The sequence below is a fragment of the Crocodylus porosus genome, unplaced genomic scaffold (assembly GCF_001723895.1).
Source record: "Crocodylus porosus isolate Cpor-Errol unplaced genomic scaffold, CroPor_comp1, whole genome shotgun sequence".
NCBI lineage: Eukaryota > Metazoa > Chordata > Crocodylia > Crocodylidae > Crocodylus > Crocodylus porosus.
The window spans coordinates 17,509,987-17,524,689 of record NW_017728928.1 but is presented as its reverse complement, the minus strand read 5'-3'; the positions used below and the strand labels follow the sequence as shown (position 1 = coordinate 17,524,689).

At 44.2% G+C, this 14,703-nt stretch overlaps 1 protein-coding gene across 3 annotated transcripts in view; it reads left to right on the top strand.

The window, feature by feature from the left end:
• Positions 1 to 5,536: 5,536 nt before the first annotated feature.
• LOC109315157 (heparan sulfate glucosamine 3-O-sulfotransferase 3A1-like) overlaps positions 5,537 to 14,703 on the top strand; it is a 10,523-nt gene continuing 1,356 nt past the window's right edge. Inside the window, exons 1-2 of one of the 3 annotated variants that reach the window (XM_019542729.1) lie at positions 5,537 to 6,122; positions 11,366 to 12,582. In XM_019542729.1, the coding sequence (XP_019398274.1) occupies positions 5,617 to 6,122; positions 11,366 to 11,447 (588 nt within the window). In that variant the 5' untranslated portion in view covers positions 5,537 to 5,616 and the 3' untranslated portion in view covers positions 11,448 to 12,582. Of the gene's footprint in view, positions 6,123 to 8,534; positions 9,936 to 11,365; positions 12,583 to 14,703 lie in introns of those variants that run through there. The other 2 variants (XM_019542730.1, XM_019542731.1) reach the window with 2 other exon arrangements.

Here is a 14,703-nt window from a genome sequence, read left to right as displayed (position 1 = left end):
GTCCATATTTGCCTGGGTCTTTAGGAAAAGCAAAAAGAAAGTTCACAGCAGAAAGCTCCTTTAGGTGGGGAATGATTAAGAGAGGGAGAAACTTAGGAAAGTAATGCGTGAGTGCAAACAGGTCTGTACAGTGATAATCTTTGAGCAATCTTAATGCTAGTGCCTGCTGCTGAGTGGAGCTGGTGTGATCCAGGGACAAGGCCAAGCACGTGGGATTCAGGAATCTTAGGTTCTGTTCTCAGCTCTGCCTCTGATTTGCCAGAAAAGTGGGTTAATTTCTCTGTACCTTACTTCTCATCCATAAAAATGGCGATATTGATACTCAGATACCTTTGTAAAGTGCTAGGGAAATCTACTGATGAAAAACACTGAAGCCCCAATTCAGTTAAACTCTTCTGGCATGTGCTTAAATCTCAATGGATCCAACAGGCTTTAGATCAGACCTTATCCATCTGAAGAGCCAAGATAAAATTTACAATAAACTTCCTCTATTTTCTCTTTTGTCCTCTAAAAAACATTGTGGTGTAAGGGGAAAAAAATCATCCCATGGGATTCCAATGAAAACAAGAAATCTCTCTGAGAAAATAAAGAGACTGGGTCAGGAACCGTCTCTCAAGGATTTGCAGCATTTTATATTATTTCATTTAAATTTATGGTATGTTTTAAAATTACTGAGCAATTTAACCAAAGAAGAATGAAAGGGGAGAAACAAATTAGAAGGGAGAAATTCAGTATAACAACAGCCATCATTCAAGAGGAATCTGACTATTGAATGAACTCCCAGGGCAAATTAGACAAATCCAGAACCTGACAGTCTTCAGGAAATGTCACAGAATGTGTTAATGCTTTGCCACAATAACTGAATGGCATTTGTAGAGTCAACAACTTCTTTTTTGCTTCCCTTAAAGAAACGTTTCCTTAAAAGAGCTTTCTGTAACCCAGAGAGAATCACCAGGAAGTCCATGAAATCTGCTAGCCCAGGGGTTGGCAACATTGAGTACTTGGGAACAGTGGGCTGAACAAACACAGCTCAGTCTGCAGATAGGCTGCCACACGCAACCAACCACCAGGGTTGTGTGAAGCTTCAGTCCCTGATTCGATCTGGTGGAGATTTGGCCCAATTCAATGGCAAAATCTCCAAATCAAATCAGAGAACTCTAATATCTCCGAATCAATTCTCTGCCGAGCACATGGAGGGCCCCCCTGCACTCCTGTAGAATGCACCATGCGCCCCAGCATCATAGCAATCATGAGCCACACCTGCTACCTCAAGGTATGCAGAAAAAACTTTTAAAACTGTGTCTGTGTCCAAATCACTGATTCTCTGAATCAGCATCGAATCTTCATATTCAGCCGAATTGAATCAGGGACAGTGATCCGAATCAACAAATCAAATCCCTCTTCCTGATTCAGGCCACTTCCAAATCCAAATCAAATAGGGCCCGCTTCGCGCAGCCCTACCAGCCACCACTGTTGCTTCCCCCGCTTCTGAATTGCTGCTTGCTCCCCAGCTTTGTGGGCCAGATAAAATCATATGGTGCACCAGATCTAGCTTGCAGTTTCCTGATACTTCCACTGGACTCTTTGAAAGTGTCAACCTATGTGATGTGGGAGACACTCAGATCCTATGGTGATGGGCTACAGTAGAAAAACTTGGGAAAGACATAATAAATAGATGAAATGATAAACACAAAATTAAAATTGAAGACAAAAGAACAGAATAATTCTCTAAATAAGTCTGCCTTGATGAATAAATAGGTACCAATACTGTGCATTGCAACCAAAATGTAAAGTACCTGTTGCTACAAAGCCCTACATTCCTGAAAAATGATAAATATTACCCTTAAAAGGGTTGTTTTGTATTAAAAATAAAATAGCTGAGGAGCATACTTTATCATAACACTATTTAAATATAAATAAACTGTGTACATCTGCTTTTTCCAATTTCAAAAATGCAGTATTTAGCAAATGCAGCGTCTGTACCATAATGCATAAATGTGGAATACAGATAACGACAAGAATTACACCTGACACTGAAAAATCCAAGTAGGGCCAAACTCTGACAATCTCTCTGTCTCTCTTGCTACACACATGCAGACACACACATACGTGCGCGTGCGCATGCACACACACACACATACACACAGGATTTATGCTTATGCATTCTGTTCCTCCTTTGGGCCCAAACTTGTAAGGTGCTATGAAAATGCTATTATCATCCCTAAAGTGAAAATGTATTTTTTCATCAGCCTAGTTGTGGTTATGAAACTGTGATGCTGTTTGTTTTCTGTGTACTGCACCCCTAAATTACTAAAATGTAATCTTGATCACAGAATTGTTGCAGATAGTTAGAAGGGAAGCACCAGTATTGTTCACCCAAAGTACTACAAATAATGAGTCAGGCTGTGCAAAATCATTAGATAGGCTTAAAAACCACATGGCTGTTTTGCTTAATAATGCATTTCAGTTACATTTTTGCCTCCTGGTATTTGAGAGAGATTTTCAAGCTTCACTTTACCTTCAAGCTTCACCCTGCCTTGCCGATTAGCAACTTCCATTTCTTTAGCTGATATGATCACCTAAGCACATACGTCCAGGAACTTGAAGAAAGACACCATGTTCTTATGGAGACTTTACTTTTTCTCTTTTTGGTTTTGTTTTCCTAATTCTGAAATGAAAATTACTCATGTGTAAAATGCATGGTCATTCTATATGTCTGGCACACAGAAATAACAAGCTGCATAAAGAAACAAAGCCACATTAAACTGATCACATTTCTTATATAGGCCTGTTCCAAATTCCATTAAAATTAGGTCAGTCATTTCACTGACTTGAACTGGCTTTGAATCAAGAGCTGTATTTACAAAGTTATCTATTAGTCACCTACAGAAGCAGGTAAGTATCTAGTTAGTAGTTTGGTGCTTAATCTGTTTAGATCCATTTGCAAATTTTACTATACTCTTAGGCACTTAGATACTTCAGTAAGGGGTAGGTAGAGTACTTAAAGTACATTGCTTCAGTTCCAAAAGCATAAGTTAAAACTCTTTTCTGGAGTCACGTAAAAAGCTATCTCCAGCTGCTAACAGGTACCTGGTCATTCTGGATGAGGAGACAGAGATATGTAATCTTAGCCGGGCTGTTCCTCAGTGGGTGCATACACATACACTAACTTTCTGACAGTTAAGCTGACTTAGCTTTTTTAAGTGTGCTTAACTGTCAGAGAGTATACACACACGGAGCAGAGTTGACTAAATATGGTGCAAGATAATACACCTCTGAAGTGTACTGAGTTGCATTAGTTAAGTCGACTGAGCTCACAAGATGGTTGCCACCACGTAAAGGAGCTATAAGTGTGCACGCTCTGATGTGGCTTAAGTCAACTTATTTAAGTCACCTTATTTTAAGTTGACTTAGTGCATGTATACGCACCCAGTGAGTGTGTTTTCATGTGCATTAATGCGCTTCTCCTAATGTGAATTACGTTTAGTACCTCCAAAGAAAGGTACTAAATAAATGTGCATTCAGCTGCCCTAATGCACAGTACCAAAGATGCACATTTTTAAAGTAATGCTTATGCGCAGTGGCCTATTTTACTGCACATTAGTGTAATTGCAGGGTTTTTTACATGATGTTTTAATGCACGGTAAAATAGGGTGCTGCACATTAAAACATATGTGTAGACATGCCCAATGTGCCTCAACCATGCTAGCCCAATGGCCTGTTAAGCTTGGATTAAGCAGACTAACACCTTTGTAAATCAAAACAATAAAGTCAAGGTCATTGATCTTAAAATTCCCTTACTGCAATGTATCTGAGGTAGGTGTAGATCTTGAAATACATACATTAGGGACAGCATTTTTTTTTACTAAAAGAAAAAACGGCGTTATTCATTTCTAAATAGACCTGATGAAACAGTTAATTCCAAATATCACTTGTTATTAATTTTACCCTATTTTCTATTTGCAAATATATACATTTATTATTCAACCAGCTCTGCAGATGGCTGATTATTATTCATTACAAATTTGGGTTGTTTTTTTTCCTCATCATTGAATAATTTGCAAATATGCAAGCTTTACTTCCAAGCAGTTGAAGTTTAATTTCTTAGTGAGGTTCATACCAAATCCACACCAAATAAACAGGGAAAAAAGATCTAAGGCAAGTGTTTCATGTGCAAGTTTGTTAAAAAATTGTATAATCTACGACAAGCATTTTAAATTGAAAGGACATTCCCACAGGCAATGAAATAATGAAGTCCTTAGTATCAGGTGGTCAAGGCATGAAGCTGATAGCTGTTTCATTGACTCCCAGAGGAGAATTGTAAGTTTTGGGAGCAATATTCTGTTGCATGTGTGTATACTGAACACAAACCAAGGGCCGAATCCCACAACTAGATCTTGTGAAAGGCATGGTTCATTGAAATGAAGGGGCTGGATCTGATTTCAGGACTCATGTACTTTCTGTGTGGCTTAGTCTAATCGATGTCCCTAATCCTGTAAAGACTCAGGCTTGCGCCCAATTTACATGCAAATAACTTTCTCCAGCTGACTTCAGTGCAACTGCTTCTACCTCCAGAGCTTTTCCTGTGCATATTGCCAGGATCAGGACTGAAATCAGACATTTATGCTCCAAAACCATAGTGGTGGATGTAGCAAAGAGCAGACAGCTGCTGCCTAGGTGTACCCTCACCCCCTCCTGATTTGCCTTCGTGCAGATTCCTAGAAGTCCTATGAACTCCACCAAGTCATCTAGAGGTTATGTATACTGTAGCATAGCGAGGTACAGATTGGACATCCCTGATGGAAATCCAACGGCAGCCGTTCCCAAACTGCGCGTCGCGACCCCAAACGGGGCGGCACCGTCAGCGGCCGGTGGTCGGGAGCGAGGGCCCGCGCTGAGGATGCGGAGCCGGCCCGCTGAGGAAAAGTTGGGGAAGCGCCGGCCGGTGTGTCCGCGCCGCGCCGCTGGGCGGGAACAGCGCTCCCAGCCTTTTGCACTTCCGTCCCACCAACCGGTGTGTCGAAACCCCCTGATAAAAGCAGCCCGCCGCTTCTTGCCCTGCTCCGGAGACCTCTCGAGCCATCTATGGGAAGTGCAAACCGCGGTGATTTGTTTTTTTCAGGGCGTTGAAGTCCCACCCACCCGACCTGCTGGCTGAGAAGCTCCCACTGCGTGAGAAACACTGGCCTAGACGACTGGGCTGCGCGCAGTGCATCACAGAGCCGCTTCTGGCTGCCGGCGGGCCGCCTCCCAACGGCTGCCCGGGGCGCCCCGCGCTCCTCAGCGCCTCTCAGGGGGAGCGAACTGGGCAGCTCCGCGCCGCAGGGGGGGGGCCCCCGGATTGGGCAGGGCGGCCCCGCCCCCTCCCGCCATTGGCCGGCGGCACGGGCGGCCCCGCCCCCCCCGACGCCGGCTGCGGAGAAGTTGGCCGTGCGCTGCACGTGGGCGCGGGGCGCTGACAGCCGCCGCCGGCCCGGGGCGCGGCGCAGCCCGCTCGCTCGGATGCCCCCGTGAGCGCCCTGCCCGCGCACCCGGGGCGGGGAGAGGAGAGGAGCGAGGGGGGTGCCCGCAGCACGCAGCATGCGGCCGGGGGTGGCGGCGTAGCATGGCCGGGGGATGCCGCCGGGGAGCATGGCGGGCAGCGGGGCGCCTGCCGCCGCCGCCGAGCCCTTGCCCCGCAGCATCTTCAAGAAGTTCCTGGTGATGCTCTGCTCCCTGCTCATGTCTCTCTACGTCTTCTACTGCCTGGCCGAGCGCTGCCGCGCCCTGCCCGCGCCCGTCGTGGCGGAGGACGAGGAGGAGGGCGGCGGCGGCGGCGGGTACGTGGGGGGCTCGGCCGCGCTGGACGAGCGGAGGAAGCGGCTGCTGCAGCGCAGCCGGCGGCAGCAGCAGCGGCACGAGGCGGGGGGCGGCCGTGCCGCGGGGTCGGGGGGCGGCGGGGCCCTGGCGCTGCTGCTGGGCGACGGCTGCAAGCGGCTGCCGCAGGCCGTCATCATCGGCGTGAAGAAGGGCGGCACGCGGGCGCTGCTGGAGTTCCTGCGCGTGCACCCGGACGTCAGGGCCGTGGGCGCCGAGCCCCACTTCTTCGACCGCCACTACGAGCGGGGCCTCGCCTGGTACAGGTAAGGGCACCCCGGGGCCCGCCCGCACCAGGCTGCGAAATGCGAGCCCGCGCTCTCCGAAGGGGGGCCTGATGTGCCTCTTACCCATCATCGTAATCCAAAAATTCCCATTTTTGGTCCCCCCACCTGCTCCTCAGCTGGCCCCGAGTCCCACAAAGACACTTTTGCTGCCCCAAGCCCTTGGCCATCCTGGAGTGCCTTCCCCTCCGAGCAGGGGGGACATGCCCCATTCATGTGAAACTGCCTCCCTGGAGGGGGACAGCGCACGGCTTAACCCCATCAGACCCGGAGGAGGCCACAGCGAGCTCGGCTTCATGGGAGGCTTCCTGGGGAAACGCAGGCAGCTCTTGAAATGGGTTCTGAAGTTTTAATTTCCAGCATGTGGTTCATGCAGAACAGGGACGGTTTGGGTTACTTCTTGTGTGGATGCTTAGTGCTGTTGTCACGGCTGAAATAAGAAAAAAAGAACGGATTTGTACACCCCCCACTCCTGCTTCTCAGTGAGACGTGCCTTGTAAACATGTTTAGGAAATAATCTTAGAAATGGTTTGTTTGGAAAGTAGTGTAGTTTGACAGCTACTTGGTCTCAAATTCATGCGTCGACCCAGTTTTAAGGAACTGGTGGGTTCTTCTTGCTGTTCTGATGATTGTAGACAGAGATTTTAAAACATCAAATCAAATCTTAAGCTTCAAAAGGCTCTGATACTGGAAAAGCATATCTGCTTAACTTCACCCAGGGAAATACTCCTATGGGACAAGCTGAGAAAGTTTGTAGGACTGAGGCCTAAATCCTATGTTTCCAGAGAAAACCAAGCTGATCATTTTTGTCACCAACGCGACTGAAAATGTCCTTAGATCTTTTGTTTTAAATGTCCCATTGCAAGAAAATTAAACAGTTTGGGAGGGAGGAGGTGAAAACTTAGTCCAGCTTTGCAGAACTCTGCGCCTGCTCCTGTCTTGTTTTTGCAGCATGTCTGGCTCATCTTTCTGTTTCACTGAGTTAAAGTTGCTGTTGCATGTTTAAAATGTTGTAGTACTCATCATGAAAATTAGATAAGATTGTATTTTAGTTTAGCTGTTAGCTTAGAGTAGAAATAAATTTGTCGTCTACTGCAAAATCAACCCACCCGCCAACCACAGACACTCCAGTCATTAAAAGTGTATTCCCTTCATTAAGTATAGAGAAAACTACTTGTTTTTCACAAACAATTTCAAATAATCTTATAATCAGTAACCAAACATGCACTCTAGCGAGTACCCCCAAGTGGCAGTAAACCATGTCAGGTTAAAACAGTAAGAAGCCGATGTCACTTTTTGGGGCGGGAGGGATTGGTTGAAGTAATTAATTTTTCAATAAAAAGAAGAGTATGTGGGAGCCTTTGCCTATGTGCAAACATAATTTAAAGCCATGGGGCAATATTACTAGTATTGTTGTTAAGAGGTTTCTCTCATGTGCCTTAGTAATTTAAAGTTAATAAAGTTGTGTCCTCTGGCAAGTTCATAGCAAAATGACTTGTTGGATCATTTTGACATAAATTGGCTTTCTCGTGAAAAGCAGAAACGCTGTGCTGTTACATCAGGTAAACAAGCAAAAAAGAGGGGCTTAAGTCACTGTAAATCATCTACCTAGTTTAAATTTAACTTTGCCTAATATTGTAGCGGGGGATGATACTTAGTTAAGATGATGACGACGCACTTGAAATCCGAAGTATAATATGACTGAAAATCAGAGTCCAGCTTGATTGTTCATATAAAGCATTTTTAAATAGGCAGCAAGCAATACTGTGTGCTATATATCATCATCCTGAATGAAAACGTACCTTTCTTCTTAATAGAACCCAAAGAATGTTTATTTCCCCCCCTTGAGAATAAAGATTTCTTTTTGTGTGGGTCGAAGCCATCTCTGGAATTATATTTTTAGTGTGCGCTTATCCAATTTTCCATGCGCTGACCCTGTATCAAAAAGGAAGCATTAAAAAGAAATGTGAAAACCTCGAGAACTTTAATCAACTCTTGACTTTGAAAAATAAACACGTGGTTTTGGGTCAGTGTCTACCACAATTTATGGTGGGTGTTCAGGAAATGAGTATTTTGACAGTGCACTCATTGACTCACTTAAGACAAGTTGGTTGCCTGAGATCTAATTCTGGAAATTTTTTCTAAGCAAAACTGTAGAATCAGACAGAATAACAGCCATACATTTTCCTGCGCAATAGATTTCTTGGTGTAGCAGATACCATTTTCAAAGGGTTTGGGCATGATCTTGCAATTTTTATTCATGTGAGTAGTTCCCCTGCAGGCCCTTCATGTAATCTTTGTCGTACAATTTGGTACATGAATGCTCACGTTAATAGCTTTAGATTGTTTGTTCTGGTATTTGATGTACTGAGCTTTACTATTTTTTTTTATTAGGTTGTGGAGATTGAAGTACAGTGAATTCTTTGTATGGGATTATTCTTTCTAGTTCTCTACTTATGTGAGAAATCCTTATTAGCATGTGCAGGCCCAGTGATGTCAGAGCTGCCGAATCAGCTCATCGGTAACCATTTAAACGGCCTTTTGTAAATAATCACTTAAAATATATATCTATATTGTATGTGTTTTATAGTAATCTTTGATTAGGACTCAATACTGGTAATATCACCATATGCGTGCCAATAACTCTGGATTGTTTGTCTTTGGAACAGCTGTCTTAAGTTTCAAATGTATTTTTTGTTTGCAAGCAAACAGACTAAACAGTGTCATTACAGCATATAAACATTTTAGTTCATGCTCATTAGATTTAGGAAAGATACATGGGCACTGAATGTTTTATCTGAAGTAATAAAAAGTACTTGGATATTTGCATTCATGTGAATTAGAAAATAGAAAAGCCTTAGCTGCTGATGTTCATAAATATTTATTAACACCACCAGCTAAGCAGCACAGCTAAAGGTGGGGTGGGGCACAATGGCTTTTACATGTTCTATGAAGTTGATGCCTTTGGTCCCTTGGGAAAGCTTTCAAGTTGAACTGTATATTGTCACAAGAGTGCACCCTACAGGCAGAAAAGAAAGAAGCAACATTTACAACAGAAGACTACGAAAAGCGAGAAAAGGAAGAACTAAAATAATGATTGCATCTTCTCAAGAAACTCTTTTAACAAAAAAGAAGTGTCAGGAGATGTAGGTACTTGAAGTATAGCAACATTATTTTTTGAATCCATGAATTAATTTGTAATACTTGTAGGACTGCAGACTTCTTATGCAGAAGACTTGAATGAAGCACTGTGCTAACACGTGAAAGTCCCCAGCACCTACTGTGGTTCCAAACAATAAATGAAACCAATCTAAAATGCTGTACAATAAATCAAGTGGAATAATCGCCTCTCCTGTTAGACTGCATTGCGCCTGCTTAAAAGGCAGCTCCCCCACAGTGAGGCGTACTTAAAAACAATCTTGGTGATTTAATTAGCTAGGTATGACACCTACATGAGCATTCACATGTGGGTTGAATATCAAGGGAAATGCAGTGCCTTCAGCAGCTCTCCATTTCAACTGTTCAAGTATTCACTTCAGAAAGGAAACAAGGGGGGAGGCAGCCCACAATGGTTTCATTGACTTTAAAACGCAGAAATCTCTGTTCTAGTCCTGAACAAGTCTATTGAGCTAACAGAGTTCAATAGCAGGTGAACCTGTATTTTACTAGAGCTGAGCTACCATCCCCCCACCCCATCCATAATATGACTGTATGCAGCCTGGGGACAACTTCAAGTCTATGGTGCTAATCTAATCAAGTAAAAATGTCTGAAATAAAATATGAATTTGTAGATGATATGGTGAGCCTTACTGTTTCTCTCTGATCCTTTTGTTAGCCTTGCACCAATTCAGTCACCCATTGGAATGTCATTATGTTGTCAGTCGCACCGGGAACATTTCTGTTTCAATCCCCCTGGCTTTGTAATGCTGCTGCCAGTTTTGCTAGAGAAAAAGCCAAACTAATGTCATTTATGTTACATAGTATCCTGCAGGAGATAAAAGATTACTCAAGGTTACTCTGTTAAATACAGAGTTTTAAGTATCAGTCCTCCCAAATGCTTTAAGCTATGGGAAGTTCTCTATCCTCTAATTAATATACTTTTTTTGCAGGGGGGGGGGGGCGCTACCAGTATTGCTTGGGACCAAAAGTGCACTGACACTGTTTCAGTTCCTGAAAGGAAGTGTGTGTGTGTGTGTGTGTGTGTGTGTTCATGTAGAGGGGAGAAACATGTTTATAGCAGCTGGGAGCAGCTGTAAAATGCCTCCTAAAGCAGTTTCCCAGTCACTATGCCTCCAGCCCCAGTTCACATGAAGGGTTTGAAATGAAATCTGAGTCTGGGGGACTGTGGAGTTTGGCCTCTATTGTGAGGTTGTATGATAACCTGAAGGTCCCCAGGGTCTCATGGACAACACGGTTTAGAGGAGCAGAGTGGGAGTCATTTGCAACTCTGAGTGACCAGAGGAGGGGTATATTTGGGGAGGAGTATAAATTGGGCAGCAAGGGAAATGCTATAAAAAGTCCTAGTGCAATTAATGGAAAGTGGGAACAGTTCAGATTATGCCAGATGGCCCAACCATCATGAGAAAAGTACTATGGACAGAGCAAACCACTTGATAGAGACAGCAAAAGTCCTCTTTCCCCTAAAGGGAAGATGCCTTTAGAACTGGAAGCCACAGCCACCATCAGTCAAATTGCTGTGCTTGGTAGTGGAGTCTTAAACATTTCCTCAGGGCAGATGTGATTTTCTCCCCCCTCCCCTCTTGTTACCATGGCTCAGCTGACACTGTCTTTGGTTTCTAGTTGTTGATGTGTGCCCAAGATACTACAACTAATCGAGTTTGCATTAATAGGGTTTGCATGCTCTGCAGTTAGATAATTACACTTGGGCATTGACTTGATTTTGATTCTTTTTGTTTTTAATTTCCTGATTTATGCACATACCTAACATGTGCTTGTTGTCAATGGTTTGATCATTAAGACCTTTTAAAGCTTCTTGAATCCGTGTGTTCAAGGATGGTTTAAATTTTTCCCTTTATTTTTCTGAAAGATTTTTTTTGTTGTCTCTCTTTATTTTTTTAATCTCAAAGCCTCTGTTGGGAATGCTGGAGTTTATGTATACAGGCTTTGCTGAAATAAGACATTTACATGTTTTGAGAAAATCCCTATTCTATAAACTCTTTCTATTCCCAAATGTGCTTCAGTTAATAACAGTTTTGTTTTCATAGGATGCAGAAGTTGTTATGGAACCTCTTTATTGGTGACCTTAAGCTGAATATTGAAGATAATGGAAGAGGAGAGAAATCCTGAATTGTTATTGGTTTATTACTTGTATTACTGTAACACCTAGGAGTCCTAGTTATCAAGCATAGTGGGATCCTGGCTCATATTGTATAAACACAAAATAAAAAAATGGTCCCTGTCCCAAAAAGCTGATGGTGTAAGACAAGAGAAAACAGGTGGATTTGAGTGAGGGTGGAAGAAGGAAACAATGAGACAGCTTCAGTTAACCCAATGGACAGTGATCTCATCACACCAGCTGCCTATCTGCTGTCAAGGATTTTGTAGGTGTCATGGCAAAGGAATGCCTGAAGAAGACAATGAGATGGATTTTCAGACATTTTTAAGGAGCTCTTCTCAAGTGGGAGGGGCAGCCTGGGAAAGAGCCCAAAGGCGCTAGCTTGAAATTGTAATCCACAACATTTTAATGGAAGCGGGTGTTGAAGGCTGGCATCATTGAATGCATCATAAGGAGATGATAATCGTAATCAGAAGGAGGAAGTGTGTTTAAGGTACTAACCTAAACTCAGGAGATCAGATTCAAATCCCCATTTTGCCACAGACTTCCTGTGTCACTCTTGGCAAGTCAGACCTAGATCCATAAAGATGTTTAGCTATTGGTTTGAGATGAAGGCAAGTTAGGCATCTAAATGGTTGAGGATTTGAGCTTTAACTTCTCAGGGCCACTTGTACAATAAGAATAAGAGCACTGCCCTGGCACATACGAATGTCATGCAGATAAGTTCATTGTGAGGTGCTTAGTTACTGTTGAAATGGCATGGGGGTGGTACATGCTGGTATGAACCTAAGACAAGTAGGAAATGTGGTACTTGGGACTTCCAGCTATAATGAACCTCAGCTCAGTTTCTGTTTGCAAAACACCCTCACTTGTATGGTAATCCTTACCTGCGTTCCTACAACAATGGAACATGCTCTGGCAATGGATCTGCTGGCAAAGGATAGGGGCAGGATTTTGACTGGGGTTGGCGGTATGCTATAGAAGGGGACTATCTCTGACCCTCTACAGTTCCATGTTTTATATTACTTTATATAGGACCAGATTCACCTGTACATTCCAGCTCTTTTGTGCCACTCTTAAAACACAAAGCAACAATGAACCCAGCCTACCCATCCAATTAAACGAGAATTTGCAACATCAGGGCATTATCTGTACAGATTGCCTGACCAGGGCTAAGTTGGCTGGTTAAAAGATGGCAAGCCTTCTGTGCAAGCATAAAGATGACACACTCCCCTCATAATCTGCTCCACAGCCTTGTTTCTGATGCATGCGGAATCTGATGCTACCTTGAGAATAACATCAGCTCAGGATCTTCTCAGTGTATGATGTAGAGCACCATCTAGTGTATGTAGCTGGGGGGAAGGTTGAAAACCAACAGATCCCACATACCCCAACCTTTATGGGAACCAATGTATTTTGGATGGAATACGGTTTTCATTTTTAATGTTTTGTATGTGAGGAGGTTAAAAACCATATGGCGATAACTGAGATAAATCATCACTGTGAATATCACAAAGCGTATAAGAGGGGTCAGATATTCAAAGGAGCCCAGCTCCCATTTTGGACACATGCAGTTGGCCCGTTTAAAATTCTCTACACCCAGAAGTTCCCCTGCTGATCCTTATAACCAGGCTTTTGATGCTGAACTCTTTTGAAAGCCTGGTCTCCTATCTGGTTGTCTCAATGGGAGTGGAGCTGTTAGGATGCCTTGACCCTGACTTCAGGTGCTGAGCACTCTTGGTGATCTAGCCCTGTATGTAAAAGATTAAGTCAGCAAAAATCAAGCCCAGTCTCATAGAAGTCCATGTCAAAAGCTGCAGTTGGGAGCAGGAAGGATCTGGCTCATTATATTGGCATTACTTTAGGGTCTGATCTTGTAAGCTCTTCCTTATATTAATCACCCTTGTCCTGCTAAGTTCAAGGGAGCTCTTCTGAGTAACTGATGTGAATCTTTTCTCCCTGCATAAAATCCTGGTTCCACAAAGTCAATGGGGCATCTTATATTCACTTCAATTGAACTAGGACTTCTTCTGAAGCATAATAAAAGATCTTAGGCATGGTTGTGACAGTTGGTTTCTTTCCAAAGTGTTCAGAGCAGATGACATGTGATCAGAAAACCTGCAACTGAAAATGCAGTGCATTCACTGTCTCTCATGTACTCATAGAAACGTTGTAACTTTTGCATTTTTTTTTCCTGAGCAAATGTTCAAATAACCCAAACTGTCTATACAATGGAAGAAAGTGGGTAAGGGGAGAAGTCATTGTTATGGACATAAATCTTTACAAATCCTTATTAATTACAGGTATTATAGCCTATTTGACAACTTCATTGCCTCCATTTTACTGAGCAGGGACAGGACCAGGCCCCCCCTCAGGCCCCAGGGGAGGTGCACCTAGGCCAAGAGTCAGCGAGGATCTAGTCAGGGAACTTCTGGAGGGACTGGATGTATTTAAATCAGCCGGTCCGGATGATCTCCACCCCAGGGTGCTGAGGGGATTAGCTGAGGCCATTGCGGGACCCCGGCACGGCTGTATGAGCACTCGTGGTGCTCTGGTGTGGCGCCAGAGGACTGGAAGACAGCCAACGTGGTTCTCATCTTCAGAAAAGGGAGGAAGGAGGACCCGGGAAACTATAGGCCAGTTAGTCTTACCTTGTTCCTGGGCAAGCTTTTTGGGAGAATTATCCTGGCACATGTCTGCAAGGGGCCAGCAGGGGAGATTATGCTTAGGGGGAACCAGCACGGGTTCATTAGAGGCAGGTCCTGTCAGACCAACCTGGTGGCCTTCTACGACCAGGTCCCCAAATCCTTAGGTGCAGGGGTGGCAGTGGACATAGTCTTCCTGGACTTTCAGAAGGACTTTGACACTGTCTCTTACCCTGATCCCATTAAAAAACTGTGGGACACCTACACAGTCATATGGGTCACACCTGGCTGGAGGGCCGCACCCAGAGAGTGGTGGCGGATGGGTCATTTTCAACCTGGAGGGATGTGGGCAGTGGGGTTCCCCAGGGCTCACTCCTCGGGCCCGCAGTGTTCAACATCTTCATCAGTGACTTGGACAAGGGGGTAAAAAACACCCTGTTCAGATTTGCTGATGACACTAAGATGTGGGGGGACGTGGGTACACTAGAAGGGAGGAATAGGCTCCAATTGGACCTACACAGGTTACAGGGGTGGGTGGATGAGAACAGGATGGGATTCAACACTGACAAGTGCAAGGTGCTGCACCTGGGGAGGAAGAACCAGCACCGTACCTACAGGCTGG